Source organism: Prenolepis imparis, unplaced genomic scaffold (genome assembly GCF_030444845.1).
Source record: "Prenolepis imparis isolate NDT839.2.m4 unplaced genomic scaffold, iyPreImpa1.0 SCAF_7, whole genome shotgun sequence".
NCBI lineage: Eukaryota > Metazoa > Arthropoda > Insecta > Hymenoptera > Formicidae > Prenolepis > Prenolepis imparis.
The window spans coordinates 15944417-15966305 of NW_028141165.1; the positions used below are offsets into that span (position 1 = coordinate 15944417).

The 21889-nt window shown below is 32.9% G+C and overlaps 2 protein-coding genes across 2 annotated transcripts; both read left to right on the forward strand.

The window, feature by feature from the left end:
• Positions 1-5207: 5207 nt before the first annotated feature.
• On the forward strand, positions 5208-9122 carry LOC145938557 (uncharacterized). Its single transcript, XM_083042274.1, has 4 exons — positions 5208-6083; positions 6573-6796; positions 7696-8886; positions 8972-9122. The coding sequence occupies exons 3-4, from the start codon at positions 7716-7718 to the stop codon at positions 8986-8988; spliced, it is 1188 nt and encodes a 395-aa protein (XP_082898400.1). The 5' UTR covers positions 5208-6083; positions 6573-6796; positions 7696-7715; the 3' UTR covers positions 8989-9122.
• LOC145938267 (uncharacterized) lies at positions 8993-13390 on the forward strand (the record flags this gene model as incomplete). The annotated part of the gene is made up of 9 exons (XM_083041760.1): positions 8993-9042; positions 10124-10177; positions 10261-10472; positions 10629-10750; positions 10868-11198; positions 11542-11598; positions 11888-12141; positions 12667-12826; positions 13035-13390. Coding segments are annotated over 9 exons (1395 nt in total), but the record flags the coding sequence as incomplete, so codon positions are not given.
• Positions 13391-21889: the final 8499 nt, after the last annotated feature.

Genomic DNA, 21889 nt, shown 5'->3' on the forward strand with positions numbered 1-21889 from the left:
AAGCAGTGGTATCAACGCAGAGTACTAAACGCGTTAAATGCAAAGCGCACGTTACTCGATGCGGATGACAATAGTCTGCGACGATGACAACAAGCAGTGGTATCAACGCAGAGTACTCAATCACGGCGTTGCCGAACGTGAACGCGTACATACATTACATGTGATAATAATATGTATAATTTTTAAGTTATTAAAAAAAACATATTATAACGTATTATAATACGTTGTTTTTCTTTTTTTTTTTTTTTTTAATAACAACATTATTTACTGTTTTGCCTTTTTTTCGCAAGCGAGACATAAGAAAAATTAATTTTAGGTTTTTGCGAACAAGATGTTCCACGTATGAATGTGTTGGTTGCTCTGAAAAGAGCGAGTTGTTTTTTGGCCGCTCTGAAAAGAGCGGAATTTTAGTTTCAAAAAAATTTATAATAAGTGCTCAAAATGACCACCATCGATTCTAACGCAAATATCGGATTTTTTAAAAGAAGTCTCCTATTAGTAATGGAGAACGTCCAAAGAAATCTATTAAAACGCCTGAGAGCTTGCGTTAGAATCGATGGTGGTCATTTTGAGCACTTATTATAAATTTTTTGAAACTAAAAATCCGCTCTTTTTAGAGCGACCAAAGTCAATCCGCTCTTTTCAGAGCGACCAAAAAACAACTGGCTCTTTTCATAGCGACCAACACATTCATACGTGTAACATCTTGTTCGCAAAAACATAAAATTAATTTTTCTCATGTCCCGCTTGCGAAAAATAGCAAAACAGTAGATAATGTTAAGTTATTAAAAAAAGAAGTATAACGTATAATACGTTATAATGTTTTTTTTAAATAACTTATAAATTATACATATTATTATCACATGTAATGTATGTACATGTACACGTTCACGTTCGGCAACGCCGTGATTGTTATCGTCGCGTCGCGTCGCGTCGCGTCATCGCGTCACGTCGCGTCACCGCAGTCTATTGTCATCGTCGCAGACTATTGTCATCCGCATCGAGTAATGTGCGCTTTGCATTTAACGCGTTTTTTGTGAGTGATTTTAATAATCAATCAGTAGTAACCGAGATTGTGATTAACTGTTACAATCGATAAATATATTCTTTATTTTCGATCAAGTGCGTGAGTGTATTCGTTCTAAATGTGGATACAATTTCTGAAAGAAGAAAAATTTGTTTATTATTCGGTGTGTCAGATGGGAATGTCTCTGTGGAAGTGTTAACAGTCGTGCAACAATTATTCATCAGAGTAAAAGTCATCAAACACCTCTACAAGGTAAGAATAAAAGTGAGTAAGTGAGAGAGAGAGAGAGAGAGAGAGAGAGAGAGAGAGAGAGAGAGAGAGAGAGAGTGTGTGTGTGTGTGTGTACGCACACACGCAAAACACAGACATACACACAAACACATCGCGTGTAGCAAACAGCTGATCGCAGCGAGCGCCTCACACAGTCGCCCGCGTCGGATAATGAGTTGCGCCGCTCCTGCCTACCGCCCGTACTCGTGCCGTAATTCGCTAAATATTTCTTTTAATAATTTGAAAACTAAGCTTCGGATCAAATTTTGGCAAAGGAAAAATTGTCTTAGAATTCAGTCAGGAATACGACATTTTAAGGACAAACGGTTGTTTTGAATCACCCTGTATAGTTCATAAATATTTTGGATTTTTATTTCAGATGAACTGTATGGCTGAAATGTTGTCAACGCGACCACCAACTTTTTTTTTGGAACGCTGACTTTCGAGCTCTGAACAATGAATATATGGGCTCCAAATTAATTAGAAAAGATTATTTCTATTTTTTAAATACATTTAATAAAATATTCAGAAAGTCACAGAAAGATTCGTTGTACAATTTCTTTGAAAAAAATTTCTAAAAACACCTTTACTTTTTGAGTGGTTACCCTGGTGTACCCTTCTTAATAGTGAGAAAATATTTTTTATTTCTTATTTGTTGTAATTAATAACCATCGATAATTTTTTTTTATTATTTATTGAATCATTAATCAATAATTTATATAGATTTATATAGACTATATATAGATTTGTAACTTTAATATAGTGAGAAAATATTATTTCTCATTTGCTTGTATTACTTTAAAGGCGCTCTTTCACACAATTATGTTATTATCATAGCATCATTATATTGCATTATTACTATAGCAAAGTTTTCTTCCTTTATTACGATTACGTATTTACCTTATCTATAATAGCCGTTTGAATATAAATTGTATCCAGGAAATCATGCCTGAAGGCCATCGCATTTTCGATATTTCTTTTATAAAATAAAATCTACAGAATATTTAATAATTATGCGCGAGGAATAGAGTGCAATTTAAAAATTGGAAACTCATAAAATCTCGTCAGCGTGAGTTAATGATTCAATTCTTCAAATTCCAAATGTGCAATTATGAAGCCAACATCTGATCAGGAGTGGAATTACGTGCACAATCGAATTCGATCAGTCGACTTCTAATGCGTTTCTGCTCTACAGTTTTCTTAGTTCATGCTTATTTATCATTGGATTTTTGACAAGAAAACTGTAGAGCAGAAACGCATTAGAAGTCGACTGTTCGAATTCGATTGTGCACGTAATTCCACTCCTAAATCTACAGAGCCGAAAACATTAAATATTAATAAGGCTGCTGTAACAGGAACTATTAAGGCCTGTGTCCACGATACTAGAAATCGGTCCGAGTTCTCGATTCAAGTTCTCGAATAGAAATAGTTATACTTTGACGACTCTAGATGGCTTATAGTCGAATATGTAAAAAAATAAAGAAAAAATTATTAAAAGTTATAAAAATTACATTTCTATTATCCAATGTCATGTTCACCAACATTTATTAGCTATTTATAAAGTAATAATGTTGACAACAAGAAATTAAATTGATATAAACCTAGCAACTAGTATGGAAAAATGGGACGCGACGCATTTTTTCATCCGAGCTTTCTATTCGAGTTTTGCATTCAAGTTCGGTGTGTCCACGATCCGAGTTTTAGTAACTTTTTCTCGGTCCGAGAACTCGGACCGAATTCTCGGATCGTGGACACAGGATTTTACAGTTGGAATTGGTTTTATCCTTCTGGAAGAGAGCTATGTCCCACATAACATCGAAGTCTTGTAGATATCTAAAAGATATCTTATTAAAGAAATCTTTATGATATTTCTAAAAGACATCTAGAAGACATCTTTTAGATGTCTAAAGAGATTTTGTTGAAGATGTCTTTGTAGAATTTCTAAAAGATATCTATACGTGTTCGAAAAGACGTCTTAAAAGATATCTTTAACATGTTTGTAATAGACCTATTAAAGATATCTAAATGATTTCTCTTAAAATATGTCTTGAAGACATTATTAAAAGATATCTATTATACATCTTAAAGATATCTCAAACATATTAAGATTTTTAAGAAACATGCATATATATATATATATATATATATATATTAATTAAAACCAATGTTTTAAAACAAGTGTTATATGTTATATAATTTAATAATTACACGGGATTACGTTTTCTAAAAGTATATTTTTCGACTCCAAAAGTTCGCATCTAACTTAATCTAACCTAACCTAACCTAACCTTGCGACCGACAGATGTTCGCAGCACGACTGAGCCGATTCCGACGCAAGGAACATCACCCGATGCACAGGAGTGAGACGACGGCTAATGACCAAGCCGATTCCGATGCAAGGACCATCACCCGAAGCACAGGAGTGAGACGACGGCTAACGACTAGCCTAACTAGATTGTACATAGTAGCATTAAGTTAGTAAATAAGTTGTATATAAAATAATGCGTAAGATATAAAAAGTATTAAACGACGTTTGGAAGAAATGATAATCGTAGCCGAAAACTAGCCGACGCGAGTGGCGAGATATAAAATAAACGACTAGGGTTAATTGGAATACTTTTCTTTTATATGTTTATTCCCGCTTCCAAGCCGACAGACAGCGAACCGATAATTTTTATTTCAGCGCAGAACCAGTTCACGCGGAGAGCGCAATTGCATCGGACAGCTGATTCACTTTTATTTTCCGAATTATATTAGATTCTACGTGCCGATAGTTGGCGAGTTATTTTATTTTATTCTATGTTAAAAGATTCGACCCGATCGAAATATTTATATTATATGAAAAGGAAAAATGTAAAGAAAAAAGATTTTGACACTTGTACAGATCCGAGAAAGATAAATTCAGTCAATTCACACATGGGTAGTTCAGATCGCGAAAGTCATCGTAAGGTGAGAAGCCTAAATCGCGAGAGAAAGCATAATATCCGCTGAAAATGAAAAACAGAGCATAACATATGTGAATTGATAGTTTATCTGAAGCGAGCGAGCGAGTTGAATAAGCGAGGGCCAGGGTCTAGAGCGCGGACCATAACGAGAGGCCCGACGCGCTATTGGTGCGCTGCAGCTACGCGCGCGGATTGGCTGACGGACACATGGTGGGGAGACATAGTATAAGTACCGACGCTTGGAGAGCTCGAGAGCTCTTTCGGCTGCAGATCTCGACGACGTAAAACCTGCGCAAGTCGAATAACGGATATATATATACACGTCAACTCACTGCGTATAACAAACTCGTCCGAACAAGTATCGTGACGCGACGCGAAAAAGTGAATGACTGTAATCCTGAACGATCGCATGTCCGAATAACCTCACACGAGGTCAATCACGCGAAACCACGCGAGAGCTCCGTCGAAACGCACGCGCGTAATAAAAACACGGTAAGGCAAGTTCCGCGAACCAACGCGAACGCGACCAATACTCGTGACGCGAGTTTCTGTGCACACGACGTAACGAATATTGAATAGTGTAAACTATCTCAATAAATATAATTCAGTGTCATTTGGAACATAGTGTTAATCACTTACCTATGTAAAATCCATCAATCCCTGCGAGTGATTCGTGATCCTGTTTTCTGACGACCCGACGGATGATCCAGAGGCGGCGAGCGGTGAACCCTAGCTGACCTTGTCTAACGGCGACCTGAAACATAAAAGGAGGATTAGTAAAGCAGAGGAGACACGTGATACGTTACTGGAGACGTACAACAACCACTAACCTTGGTATTTAAATAGGTTAAAATACCTGGCGACCTCGACAAAGGCGAAAGCGCAGCAACCTGTCTGATCGGTGAGTCTTGCATGCTTCCAGTGTGTGTTACGAGTTCGGTCACAACCTAACCTAACCTTTCTTTTTATTTCTCGCTGGCGGACACACAATATATGTCTAAGGTGTTGTGCTTTCCGATTCACGCATGATGCGTGAATAAATGACAAAAGTGTGTTATTATGTGGAAAAGTGATGTAATGTGTAAAACTGTGCGAGTGTTCACAATGTGCTAAGCTCGAGTAGGATATCTTCTAATTGTGCGGATCAATTATCTCTGCGAGGAACGACTTTCCTAAGATGAGTAGTGTGTGACTTCGATTGTTCCTTTTCTTTTAATTAAATTTTTATTGAATGCTACATGAAATTATAAAGAATATTTTTATAATATATTCATGTAATATTTATTACATACATAAAATAATTTATTTTAAACTACATTATTCTGTTACATATTTGAGGTTATGTAGTTGTAATATTTTCTTTTCAGTGATAAGAATGATGAGGAAACTAGGATATTCGACTTCTTCGAGTTATTATTTAGCACAACTGCCATTTGATCCAAAAACAGGTCATACTATTTATGCTACTTATAAGGGGCTGCACACAATAAAAGAAATAAGGAACAGAGTCTAAGAAACAGAAGACAAGAGCAGAGAATAAGGAACAATTCAATATGAAACATATGCAATGTAGTAACGCAGAAAAATTTTTTGGTCTATTTATTCCTGTTGCTTACTCCTTTTATTGTGCGCAGCCCCTAAAGACCACTCTTGTTATTACTATTTATTATACATATTATACATATTGTATAATATGTATAAACATAAAAAAATTTTAATAGGAAAAATGACTCTCTGGATAGCACTGTTTTCTTGCATCGAACCAATATTTGCTGCTCGTCATATTTAAAGATGTCTTTTATTATCCATCCTGGATGATATCCTAACATCGCTGTTACAAGGTATACATTTATTTCAATTCTTTTTATCTGTTTGAATTGTTTAAAATAATGTGATAATTTATGTTATTGTAATTTATTTAATTTATCTTATTTATTTGAATCCGTGGAAAAGACCTTGCACTTTCTCAAGTAGTTCTTTATATCTTCTCTCTATTCGCACCAAACAAGTTTGAACAGTATGTTATGGGTTATTCGTTCCAAATAGATTCAGATTTTAATAGTAACATAATGATTAAATTAGTTATTCTAATAATGATAATAATTAGAAAACTTATTTTTTCTAAAATACATCTTTAAGTTGATATACGTCAAGAATAACTTATATATGGTTTCACTTTAATATTAGATAAGAGATAAAATTAAGAGATGTTTTTCCTTTAAAAATTTTAATATAAAATTATAAATATAATGTGCAATAACAAACAACGTTAATATAAATTTTGCAGTTACATATAAAAAAATCTATTATACATTAATGTTTGTTGGTAGATTCAAAACATATTTACAATGTCATTTGATATTGACATGTCAGAGTTGATCGTTTTCATATTTTGTTGAGTCATTCGCTTTCGGTTACAGGATTTCCTTTGGATTAGAGGAACGGTACGACGAAAATCGTTCATTCTCAGTGCAATTATTCACATTTGCAGACTGTGAAGGAAATCTGCGATAGTATATTAATTAAAGCAAATATCAGCTGTAAATTCTGCGACGTAAGTATACGACGATATAAATATACAGTTTATATAGGATATTATAAGCCACTTTTTGAAGCATTTCTTACGTCTCTCAGATCACAATTTCTGTCACAAACAATGATAGCAAATTATTTGAACATCTTTAATCTTACTATTTGTTAGTTAATTAATATTATATTTATTGTTATCAAAACAATTTATTGTTATCAAAACAGTTACATATTTTAATTGAAATATTAATAATAATAATAATTTACATAAATTTTTCGATTATTTGATAACTCTTTAAAGAAGACATGGCTTATGATACATCCTGTATAATAAATATAAAATGTGTCTATTTTACAATGTGTGTCTATATTTACACTATATATTGTTATACTTATGTTTATATCTATATTTTTTCTATTTTCTTTTTTCTATTTTTTAAAAAGAATTTTTCCAATATTTTTTATATGCTATCATAACATAATAAAAGACACAAAAAATGTCCATCTTTCATGCTTTACTTAGAATAGCAATAAAATTTAGAATGTAACATCCGAAACTGTATTACTTATATTTAAACTAAAGTATTAAAAACACATTTTTTGTATCTCTTATTACATGTTATGATAGCAAATTTAAAAGTAAAAAATATTTAAAAAGTACTTTTTTTTACTTTTACGATATTTTATACTTTACTTGGTATTGCATAATAATAACGAATTATTTGTGCAAAGTAATATCGAATAATAACAATAATAATAAGAGTAATAATAATAATATATAATAATAATTATAATATAAACAATAAAATAGTAATAATAATAATAAAATAATAATTATAGTAAATAATAATAAAATATACTAAAAAATAATGAATAATAACAAATTATTTGTAAAAAGTAATTTTTGAAAATAAATAATTATAGATATAATAATTTTGGAAATAATGCCGAAAAGAAAAAGATACGAGGATTTGAGTCGGTTTCAACAATGGCGTCGGCGACAAGAAACAGATTGCACAATTAATATTACACATCCAAAAATTGAGATTCCTCAAGAAGGGCCCATTGACAACATTGTTTTTATAGAAAATAGTAATTCAAATAACAACGACGTGTCTGAAGATGTCGAAGAATATAGGACTGACTCTTATTCAAATTTTAAAGAACCTGATATAGAATTGGACAGAGAATTGACTGATAATAATCAATATTGTGAAGATGAAGAATCTGATATAGAATTGGACGAAGAATTGACTGACAATAATCAATATTATGAAGATTTGAATATTAATCCACAGAAAGAACTTCCATTACGAAACTTTCTACGGTCATGGAGTCTTGAGAATAATATTACTCATGTAGCTCTTACAAAATTGTTGAAAGGTCTCAGAGCTAATGGACATGAAAATCTTCCTTGTGATGCACGAACATTATTGGAAACTCCAATAACATCAATGATTAATCAATCTGGCACTTTTTATTATCATGGATTACAAAAAGCACTAAAAGATCATTTACAACAAACTAAACCTCTTTATAAACATCTTGAAAATCCAATTAAAATCAACTTAAGTATTGACGGATTACCCTTAGCAAAAAGTTCAAAATCACAATTTTGGCCACTTTTGGGACAAATTATTCACGCAGATTATCGGGAAAAACCATTTATTATTGGAGTATTCCATGGATACTGTAAACCAACCAACCCTGATGAAATTATTAATCAATTTATTGAAGAATATAATGACATTCAAGAAAAAGGATTTCAATATAGAAGAAACAAATACAAGGTTGTGGTAAATGCTATAATATGCGATGCTCCTGCTAAAGCATTCATGAAATTCATTAAAGGCCATACAGGATATTATGGATGTGACAAATGTGAAGAGGAAGGTGAGTGGAGGGATAATCGAATGTTATTTCTTAATGAAAATGCTCCATTACGCACGGATGAAAAATTTTTATTACGGTATAATGAAGACCATCATTTGAATGATTCACCTTTGGAAAAAATTGGATTGAAAATGATAACGCAGTTTCCCTTGGATTACATGCATCTCATTTGTCTCGGTGTCATGAAAAGACTTATAAAATTTTGGATCCATGGAATAAAGGGTATTAAATTACGTGCTTCTCAAATTCAGCAATTATCTGCAGATTTGAAACTGTTAATACCATACATACCCATGGAATTTTCCAGGAAACCAAGAGGTCTAGATGAATTGGATCGCTGGAAAGCGACGGAATTAAGATTATTTCTCTTATATACAGGTTTGGTCACTTTGTCGTCATATTTGCCAAATGATTATGTAAAACATTTTTATGTTCTACACTGTGCAATTTCCATTCTTTGCAATCCTGCCGATTGTATATATAATAATGAATATGCACATCAATTGCTAGTACATTTTGTACAAACATTTAAAATATTATACTCTGAATCTTACGTTACGTACAACATGCATAACTTGATTCACTTGCATGAGGATGTCAAGAATTATGGATGTTTAGATATGTTCAGTGCTTTCCCTTTTGAAAATTATTTTCAAGAATTGAAGCAAATGCTAAGAAAAAGTGCACAACCATTACAGCAGTTACACAGAAGATTAATGGAAAAATCTAAAAATGTAATAAATATTGAATATGAGGCTGAACAATATCCTATTTTTCAAAAAGCTAATAATGTTAAATTACCTTTTGGATGTACACATTTTCATCGAGTAGCAAAATTTAAGAATTTTACATTATCTTGTATAAAAGAAGCTGATTCTTATTGTTACATGGATGAAGATGTTCTTAAGATTGATTATATTGGCAAAAAAGATGGAGAACCAATTGTAATAGGAAAAATATTAAAAAATTCTAGCAATATTATTTCGTATCCATGTGATTCACAATATTTAAGAATTTATGTCGGAGATGAATGGTCTGACACTGAAATACATTCAATTAGCCAAATAAGTGCCAAGGCAATTCGACTTCCTTATAAAAACACATTTTGTATAATTCCTATTCTGCACACAAAAGATTAAAGTGTTATTACTATCGACATATAAAATTGACTATATTGATGGCAAATGGAATTGGAGCCATATGACTAAGGTAAAAAGTAGATCATATGAGGTCTCATTCTAATAGAGGCTGATTGGTAAATACTGCTAATTTTTTACCAACCAATTAGGCTTTATTAGAAATAGACGGAACTAACTTTATAGTATTTGCCTCTCACTCTATTCGTGCACTCCCCTCCCACTGCCATCAGTAGTTATATTTTATATAATTTTATAGACTTACTGTTTCCGATTATTCTTTTAAATACTTATCATAATTTAATCAATATTTATTATTTCAGATGTATAATATCATATTTTGGGACCACTATTGCCAGATCGTTCCTCACAATTGGGTGAGCTTAAAGGACAAAACATTTATATGTCCTGCATCAAAATGTAATATGACAAATGCAATAAAAAAAAAAATCAATCCTAGAAAGGACTGGAAACTTTATAAATATCGTAAAATATTGGGACCGTATGATACGTATGACACGGCTCGAGAAGTAGAAAAATCATGTATTGATATTTCTACTTCAGATGAAAATAAATTGGCCGCTTTAAACAAAGTTCAACAACTGCCTTCGAAACGTTTGATAACGCCGAAAACGTTTTATGATGATTCTGACGATTCTGACGCGCATAATGGTAAGTTTAGGATATCATTACAACAAATAAAAGTAATAGAAAATATATTAAAAGATATTTAAATAATAATATAGTGTAAAATAAATATATAAATTATTTTATAAATTAATTGATAAATCGTAAATTTATAAAATATAATTTTGTATTATATTGCAGCAAGTATTTCGAAAAAACGTAAACTTGAACGGCCTCCATCAAATTATAAAACGCATGACGATCAAGTTAAAAAGAGAAAATATTCTATTAAATCAGCAAATCCAGAGTCTGACATAAAGCATGTGAGTATTTTGAAAATTGAAAACGCTCAAAGATATTTTATTTAAATGTAATGTGCGTACATGTGGTATTAAGATCTATTTATATATATAAATTGATGTTTACTTTTAATCTTTCAGAAAAAGGAAACCTCATGCTTGCCAATAAAGCCATTTTTTAACAATATTCCTCCATCTCTAAAACATCATCCGTTTTCGATTGAAATTTTTCAAGATGAAAATAATGAAAGTGAGATAAATAATAATGCTCCTGATTTTAATGAAGGAATTGATAATGACAAAGAACATGAAAAATTTGACATTAACAAAAATGAAAAAATTTATGAGGAAAATGAAATCTGTGAGGAAAATGAGGAAATCAACGGGGAAAATGAGGAAATCAATGAGGAAAATGAGGAAATCAATGAGGAAAATGAGGAAATCAATGAGGAAAATGAAGACCTAAATAGAGGTTATATATAATAGTTTGTAAAGAAACTTTAAGGTTTCCTGAGTTGTCGTATGTTGAAATTGTGACATCAAAAGCGAAAAAAACACGCTGAAAATTCTTACGTCATTTCCAAATAAAAAGATATTAAAAATGTGTAAAATGTAAAAGATTTTAAAAGTGTATTAAAGCTCTCTAAAGTGATATTTTATCTTTTTATTTAGAAATGCTATAAGAATTTTCAACGCGTGCTTTCTCGCCTTTGATGTCACAATGTAACATAGCTGCGACAAATACCTAAGAGCCTTAATAAAAATTTAATAAAGAATTAAATAATTTTTGGATATATTTTTATTATTTGATATAGGAGCAGAGGTGAATGTAGAAATAAATAATGTGGACGAAAATATACATACAACTTTACGTAAGTGATATTTTTCTTTAAACATGATTAATATTAAAAAATTAAAACTGCAAATAATTTTAATAAGTAATATTTTTAATATTGTGGCATAATCTTTTTATATACTTATTATTACTTTCATAAAATATACTTATTATATAATATATTTATAACTTTCATAAAATATTTTTATTGTATAATTTATGAATTTATTATCTCTTTTTATTATAACATTAAAAATATAAAGCTTCATTTACAATAATTGGATAAAAAACTAATAAAATGAATATAAATAATTTTTTTATTTCAGATGCTTTACATGAAACAATAAATATTTTACGTGAAGACATTGAGCAATTTAAAACTGAAATGAGACGCGAAGCAAGTAGAAATAAAACAAAACTTCAAGAAATACTTACCATTTTAAGAGAACGATTTCCAAGAAATGAACAAAATGAAGAAATAACGATGGATTTAATGCCTGATTTTCCATTGACATCCGTTGAGGAATATATACAATTCGATGAAAGATTAAAAAATGATGAAGCAATTCGTAACTGCTTTGTAAGTATACTTTTTATATGTAAATGTTGAATCTGTTGAAATGAAATATCTTAGTCTATAATGTTTAAAAAAACTTGTAAAGTTTCAAGAAGTTTAAGATATTTTTGGAAATCCTTATAAATTTTATGAAATATATAAAATATTCTGGAAAATATAAGATGTGAGAATTTTTTTATAATAGAAATTACATTTAAATAAATAAATAATTAATGAAAAAAGGATAAGAAATAATAATACGAACAATAACGACAATTTTATAGCATATAATATATATATATCTATACTGAAAGTTAGTTTTCGCTGTTTTATTTATAATAAATAAATTTATAGTAAAATTAAAGTACAAGTGCAACAAATATTGAATAAATATGAATATAAATATACGTATATAAATAATAAATTTATGAAGATATCCAAGAAATATCTTAAATTTTTTAGACAAATTTTTTTTTAATTTATAGAATATAGAAGACTTATATTGAAAATAAGTTTATCACTAATAATATATGACAATATTCTTTGCAGTACAAGAAAATAAAGTATATTGGTGGTGATACGGTACAAAAAATGATTTCCAATATACTGACAACCTGCATTACATTTGAGGTAGGACACAAGTTATCTTGGACTGGTGCAAAAAATACTGTTGCAATTGAAAAGTCTACGTTTGCAAATACTATAGTTGGTAAGTGTACTTTAATACAAGATTATTTGTTTTTCAATTTTTATTTATTCGCATTATTTTGTTATTTATATTCTTTGTGATGTACGTGACACGTATAAAAATTATAACTTATTATTAACGATTTTTTAAATACTAATATTATATAAATATAGTGTATTTTACAATATATTTATTCACTAATATAAAAATGTGTATATATTATCCACAGGGGCTGTGATTAATATAAAAGAAAAAACACCTGATTGCTCCGTTGCATTGATTGTAAAACATATAAGAAATTGGTTGCAACATGCAGGTGATAAAATGCGATATCGGATGAAAAAGATGCAAGGAGAAGAAAGAAACAATGAAAATCAGCATTAATATTAGATAGTTTAAATATTAAGCCCCTTGCATAATATCAGGCAACAAGCAATAGGAACAGGAAATAAAAGATATTTACCATAAAGAGCAGAGAATAGATATTATTTTCTGCTCTTATTGGTGAATATCTTTTATTTCCTGTTCCTATTGCCTGTTATTGCCTGGCATTGTGCAAGGGGCTTTAGAGAGAGAAGGATATATATATATATAGACTTGTGTATTATATATATATATATACATATATATATATATAGATACACATATATATATATATAGATACACATATATATATTTCTATTAATAATATATATAATAATAATTAGTATTAATACGTAATAATATTTTGTATGTGTAATATTTCTATGTAGTTTTAAATATATATTTCCATGTTTTCACATTAAAATAGTGTTCAAGTTTTTTCAAGAAAACAATTTTAACATATATAGCATGACAATGTTAAGTTTATTAATTAAAAGTTGTTGCGAACAGTTATGCAGCAACTATTAATTAATAAACTTAACATTGTCATGCTATGTGTTATTTATTTTTCCAATATAAATTTAGATCTATTTAGATATCTTGAAGACATCTAGAAAATATTTTCCAAGACATCTAGAATATATCTTATAAGTTGTCTAAAACATAACTATTAGACTTCTTTTAGATATCTTGAAGACATCTATAGATATCTAAAAGATATCTGAAACTGTTGCATAAGACATCTTTTAGATTCCTAAAAGATATCTTTTGGTACAAAATGAAAGACATCTCAAGATATAGTAAGATATCTTTTAGGAATCTAAAAGATATCTTTTTGTCTATCTGGGGTGCAGCCATGAATATTCCATGCATGTCCGATAAACTTATATTAAATATCGAAAAAATTTAATCAATGGTTTTAAGAAAACAACCGTGGAAAATATAAAAATGACTAGCAAAGTTGAAAAGCAACTCGATCTCGAAAGAAAAGAAACAATAAACTGTATTCGGTATATAACTGTTGTAGCGGACAATAATTGGATGAAGACATCAACGCCTACGATTCTCTTTCCGGCGTTGATGTTACAATTGGTTACTGCACAAAAAAGATTCCTTCGTTGGTGTCCGCAATAAATTTTGCACGATATGTAATGTAGTGTAATGGAACAAAACTAAATCGAATCAAGAAATCATAAATGCTACAAAAATTTCAATCGTAACACAAGCTCCACAACATGGAGAGCGATACTATTATAAAAGGGTTTAAAAGTAACCTGGAAATGCATGGAATGATTTATAGAACTGCTATTAATGGTAATAGCAGCGTATATCAGACCATCGATGATAATAGAGACCATACCGCGAAGAAATGGTGACCGTGCAAATATTGAATATATCAATTACTTGTTTCGCAATCTATGCAAAAAGTTAAGACCCAGTAAGCAAAATATTAGCAGTATGTCGGCAGATTGGCAGCAAATTCAATCAGAGTATTGCGGCAGATTGACATCAACTGCGTCCGCATTGAGCTTGTGTTTTGTCAGCAGATTCTGCTAACCGAAGCTCCGCCCACCGCCGCTCTTTGTTCGCTGACGCAACGGTCCATGACAAAGAGATTCCGCGAAATATTAATTATATGCTTTCGCGAGTAACTAAAATAATAAAGATAACATAAATTATTTATTCTTAATATAATAAATTAATATTGCAAATATAATTAAATGCTAACATAAAATAAAGAAATACGCCTGTTGCGTGTCCTACGTCATCCCGGACGTCACAGTATAACTAAAATTATCGCAAATAACATAAAATAATAAAATACGCCGGTCGCGTGTCCTACGTCTTCCCGGACGTTACAGAATAAACTAATATTATCGCGAATAACATAAAATAACAAAATACGCCGGTTGCGTGTCCTACGTCTTCCCGGTCGTTATGGCATAAACTAAAATATCGCCCGCTGTGCGGAATGATAATTGTTGAGCGCGTTATAATTAAATAACATGTACTCGTCAAGAGTAAACTCTTGTAAATAATATCTTTTTCGCGAAACGCGAGTCCTGCGTTTGCACGGTTAGCTAAAATTAAGTTATATTTTACTCGGTGCTCGGAAACTATCGGTTTTGCACCTGCTACTACTAGAGAACTGAATATCGTTTGGGATAAAGTCCCCTTAAATATAATAATATCGTGAATCGCGATTCCTACGGTCATTATATATGTAAAAACAAAATTAAATATTGCTCCTTGAGCCAGAACTAAAAGAAATACTTGTGATTTCTCTGAAAGTGCACTAGGGTATAGCTTCTCAATATATAAGAAGTGTGGCGTATCTACACTTTCCGCTAGATTTGTTATTTTCTGCCTCGTTCGCGCTCTGGAATCTATTTGGATCGCGAAATAATCAATTACAGCCCATTATTACTAATTTCGCCGGTACTCGTTTTCCATGTTTTGCTGCTTGTATATTCGGAGTCCCCGTGTGCTCCGCCGAAGATTGGGCTGAAACCCCCGGTTTCAAGGTTATGCGTCGCCCTCCGATGCCTAGGATGGAACCGTGTGCAGACGAGCGTTGAAGGCGGAAACGCTGTGCAAGGGCTTCGGTAACCAGTGATACCTCAGAACCGGAATCGACTATCGCGCGCACCTGATGCATGGTTCCTTGACGGTCCAAGACATTGACGCGTGCGGTTGCTAGGAGCACTGTAGCTTCCTTCGTGTTGTGGCTTTGCACGTGGAAAGACGAGACGGTAGCGGACGATTTGGTTTCAGGCGCGTACGCGTCATGCGTCGACGAGTGGTGCCGCGCGTTGCATGCGACACAGGACTTCTTCGATTGGCAATCTGCGAGCTGATGTTTAACTAGGCAGTTGGGGTACAGATGATTGGATTCCACGAACGTCTTCTTTTCCGTCGGCTTCTTCCTTTGAAAGTCACTGCAGAACAGGATGTAGTGATCTCCTTGACAGAGAGGGCATCGACCTCCCTTCTTGATCGTCTTCTGCGTTACATGCGACCTTGCTGATTTCGTGGAAGCATTCGACTTGCTTCCGGATGCCTCGCTCGACTCGCCTTGTAGGATGCAACGCTTCCAGTGTGCGCATTCGATACTCGAGAAATGTCTTAAGTGTCTCGTACGACGGGGGATCGGATGTTTCGCCTATCGCAGTTTTCCAGTCCCGCCGCGAGCGCGAGTCGAGCATTTCGACTATGAGGTGCACGAGTAGATCCGTGCAATCCGTGATTGGGCGGTCGATGCTGCCTAGCGTTCCGACAGTATTCAACATCCAAAATACGTTTCAAGTCTCCAACTGATTCATTCTTCATTTTAGGTATTGCAAGGAAGGACGACAGACAGGACCTCACCAGAAGCCGTTTGTTTTCGTAGTGGTTGATCAACATGGACCACGCCCGGTCGAAATTTGCATCAGTCGTGGGTATGTTCCGGATCATCTTCTCGGCTTCCCCTTTCACACTGGATCTCAGGTAAAATAGCTGCTCCATGCTGGACACAGCTGGGTCGGTTACCACGAGCGATCGGAAAAGGTCGCGAAACGCCGGCCACTCCTCATACTTGCCGGAGAATGTTGGAAGCTGAATGCGAGGGAGCGTCCGCCGCGGAGGAGGAGGTGGATCTGGTCTCCGGCGGCGCCATTGCACTCTTGAGTGAGCTCAAACAGTCCCTGAGCGTGCCTCTTTGGACTGTAAATGCTTCTTCTACCAATCCGTAGTAGTCTGCTTTAATATAATCGCGCTTCGATACCAAATTCTAGTGAGTACTGCACAATTCCTCATGATTCTGTTCGAATTTGTTCCAATGCGCTTCCAAGGTTTGTAAGCGTGATTCGATCACTCCTACGGTGATTTTGGCAGTGCCTGACTTCTTCAAATATTCGTAGGCTCGGGCAATGCGACCATGGAGATCCTGTTGACTCCTCAACAAAGCGTCGGCATCCATGCTCATGGTGGACCGGCGACGCGACGGTGCAACCAACGGCGAAGCAACCGAACTGCAAGATGCACGCTCACGAGCACGTGAATGCACTGACTCCTATGAGAGCCCGTCGCGGAAGAGGACCGCTGGAGAATGGACACAACAGAAAAGATCCGGCTCGAAGGACCAGCAATGTTACATGAAGGGCAAGGTTGTTTGGACACCGCAAGTAAAGTATTGCACAATCTTGACACTACACGATATATTTCAGACAAAAAAGAAAGTACAAATATATATAATAAAAAAAGGACACAATTCGTATTATTAATAACTCGCAAATGCACCCGCGGTAGTTCGAAGTAAGCACCTTCGATTGAATATGAATATAATACGGCGCGACGACTTTCGATAGCGAATACGAAAACCAATCTGGCGCTGCTCTTTGCGCGCTCGTTGCTTTTATACGCGCGATTTTTCTAGACGTTTCTAGATAGGATTTAGCGCGATACGGTGAACGACGAGGTAACTTTTGGCATGTATTGTTGTTAAGATGCTAGATGTTTTGTTCGGTTTAATGACTCGAGTTGACAATTTTACTGTCGACAATTATTTACGACAGCCTTGAAGGTGACTGTCGAATCTAAACATGTGCGCAGGGCAATGCCGAATATTTTCATGTAACGATAATTGATTTTGTAATAATGCGCTCTCTTAGTTTCAAACATACAATCTGACAGCAATTTGCGAGCAGGACCTGCAGTTTCTTGTAATTTGAACATAAATATATTAATAAAATTGAATATTTTTTAATAAATATAACAGATGCATAAGATGTTATCAATTAATTATAATTTTCTTTTCATAAATATGACATTTAATGTATAACATATATGTTATATCGTAGTTATATCTCATATAACAAATGTTCAATTTAATTAAATTTTAATAATAAAATAAATTGTAAAAATAAATTAATTTTTAAAATTTAAGATATAATTATTTATATGAGAATTAAATTCTTGCTTTATGCTTTAAATGAATAGGAAATAAATCAATATAGGAAGTAAATGGATAATTTATCCTATTGATTCCAATCAGTTTAAAACTGATAGAAATGTACTTTTAATCCTTTAATAATAGGCCACGACTTTTGCAGACTTTATATGTATTTTTAACAGAAATTTGATTGCGAGAAAATACATCGCATAGCGGTAAGCGAAAGAACTATTAAATAACTGCAAAATGCAGATTCTGTTGTCAATTTGTCATCAGATTGTGCGCACGCAAACCTTGCTCGATTTCTGCCGCCAATCTGACATCAAACTACGTTGCGCAGATTCCCAACAGATCCTGCTCGGTTTCTGCCGCCAATCTGCTATGATAATTTTATACAAATCCTACTTGGTTTATGCTGCTGACTTGCTACCAAATTATGTCAGCAGGTTTTGTAACATTTCTGCCAACATTCTGCTATCATTATTTCATATAACAGATTTTGTATACAATCTGCAGTTTTTTTGCTAGCAAAAATATATAACAGACGTTTGGCAAAATCTGTTCAAACAGATATGGCTGTCTGGGGAGTTGTAGTATAGAGACAACTCAGCAAGAAATGCATAGAAAGCGTGATTTTGTCCAGCTACGAAATGTTGTAAAAAAACAATGTTTTGAAGATACAACAAGAAGTGATAAAAGTAATTCATTTACGAAAATAAGAAGAGCAATCTGACCATTATAAGGTTAGAAAATTACAAAAAGACATATTAAATATTCCTAATCATATATTTGATAAAAATAAACAATGTAAGAAACGCCGTCAAATATGTGATTATGATGAAACAAAAAACAATTATGTATTATTTCTCAAGTTGCAAAATATTTAGAAAAAGTATTATCGTAATGCAAAAACAGTGCTATTGTATATTTAAGCACTTATTCCGGTAGCTTGTTGCTAAAATTCACCAACAATCAGAGTCAACTCGATAAATTTCGCATTGTGTAATAGAAAATAAACATTTTGAGTTTGACATTGTCCGAACTAAATTACACGTTTCGTAAATATGTGCGTTGCGACATATCATATTAGTGCGTTGTATTAATGCTCTGTAAGTTATGTGTAAACGTGTTAGTGAGGAGAAAAAATGACAGCTCTCAAAAATTTAATATTTGAATGCGTAATTTTAGCCGCGAGTTTAGTGCTGATCATAAATGCTATTTTGTATTTATCGTAGCTGACGGAAAAAGGTCGCTTAATAATTACAATATTTCTACGAAATTAGCATGCTTGAGCCCCAATTTTTCACTCGGAATTTTATATAGATTGGGGCATTTCGGTGGTCTTGTTAAACATTGCCGCTGAAATAATACTTATGCGTGAAAGTTTCCAACACGATCATCGAAGGATATAGTTATTAGGTAATTATTTTATTCTATACTTTTGATGAGAAAATTGCAACCGTGATTATATTATAAAGTTAAATTTTCAATCGTTATTAATTATTCATAGCGAATAACACCCCTGTAAAACTGGCTTTCCTCACCCAAAGACGACAAGCGGAAGAAGAATCCAAGGCAGAATCTTCACGTAAGTTTACTCACAATAAAATTATATATTAATTATTTACAAAAAAATTGGAAATTCTTTATTCTCTCGTCGTCGATTTCAAAATTTCAAAACAAATTTCAAAATTAACTTTAACAAATTGTTTAATTTAGCAGCACCAAGTTTTTTTAAATTTTTTAATTTGTAATAATTTTTAATTTTTGTAAAAATTTTTAATTTTTCTATTAATTTTTAATTTTTTTGTGTTTGAATTATCCTTTTTTTTATTATTACGATTCTATATGGATTTGCAGTAGGTAATTTTTCATACAACTTTCAGCGTGAAGAGAAGTCTATATACGACTTTATATGGGTTTGCAACTTTAATTTTTCACTGGTACAAGTTTCTACTTTTACATGGCGCAATTTTTTTGATATTATTATTTTTCTTGTGCGATTCTACATGGGTTTGCAGTGGGTAATTTTTCATACGATTCTACATAGGTTTGCAATGAGTAATTTTTCGTACGATTCTACATGAGTTTGCAATGGGTAATTTTTCATTACTGGCGTGCCTATACTTGGCGTTTCTTTTTACCTTTTTTTAAAGGTAAATTTTTAGAAATTATATACAATACATCGCCCCGGTCAGTCGACCGGGTCAATTTTCATATCAGCTTTTTAACTCTTGACTTTGAGGAGCTTAGGCTCCCCTCATGCGTTTAATTGCATATAGTGTTCAGAGATGGGTTGGGGGGGGGGAGTGATTGTCCCCCGCTAATGAATTTATTTTTTATATTGCACCCCGGGGGCCTATCTCCCCAAGGAACATTAACTAATTTCAAAATTAACGACATACAATTAGGACATACGAAATTCATCGACAGTGTTAATTATATGCCGATGCGCTTATTCGAGTTACTGAAGACTTTCGGACTGGAGGATAAATCAGATAAAAATATTTTTTTCTTATTTATTTATTAGCACCGTCGAAAATAAATCATATTTGGACCATTACACGCCCTGCGTTATTATTCTCCTGAAAATATGAAGGCAGAAAAACGCGAACTTCATACTTGTACAATTTAATATCTGAGAAATCCGTCATTCCTTATCACTTTTTCTACATAAAATCTTTAATTTTTCTACGATTGTACCATTACATATCTGATTACTTTTAAAAATGCATCTAACTCATACAGAGAGAATTACTATATTCTTATGATGCGAGGGTATAATGATAAAATGAGATTCTACCAAGATGTCGCGAATCTCTTTAATAATACATCCTCATCGCGATCCAATTTCTAAAGTTGCTGTCTATCGAATAGTTTCGCGATTCGAAAGAACAAGTTCAGTTGCAGATGAAAGAAGATCCGGGAAATTAAAAACAGCAAGTAACGATGATGTAGCTTTGAAAGTTTTACAAAGTGTTATCGAAAATCCCCTTAAGCCTCCTTCGAAAATAGCTCAGTGCAATATAAGCCGAAAATCGGTCGCAGACATTTTGAAGAAACATGATTACCTCCCGTATAAAATGAGACTCGTTCAAGAACTGTCTGAGAATGATTTTGACAAAAGAATTAAATTTTGCGAGGAAATGATGAGACGATATGATGAGAACCATCAATTTTTTAATTGGATTTGTTTTTCTGACGAGGCCACCTTCGAGTTAAACGGATCTGTCAATCGTCAAAATTTAATATTGGGCTAACTATAATCCTCAATAGATGAGGGATTGTCACACTCAATATTCCCAGAAACTAAATGCTTGGGCTGAGATAATAGGTCATCATACATATTGTAGGGCCGTTTTTATTGAAGGGAATATAAATGCACACAATTACGTACACCTATTAAAAACCGAAGTCGTGCCACGTATGTCCAAAACATTACAGGAATTGCTTTTGAACATGTTTGGTTCCAGCAGGATGGGGCTCCAGCTCACTTTGCCGTAATGACTCGTGATTTTCTGAATGAAACATTTTCTAATAAATGAATTGGTAGAAGAGGTACAATCAAGTGGCTACCTAGATCACCAGACCTAACCCACTAGATTTATTGGGGATATTTGAAGAGCAAGATATACGAAACAAAACCTGCCAACATTGATGAATTATGAGCCAGAATATTAGACGTTTCGAATTTAATTGGACAGGAAATGCTAGAAAATGTACTGCAAAGAGTGCAAAGTATCTACATCCGTTTGGCACACTGTCAAGCAGTAAACAGACATCAATTT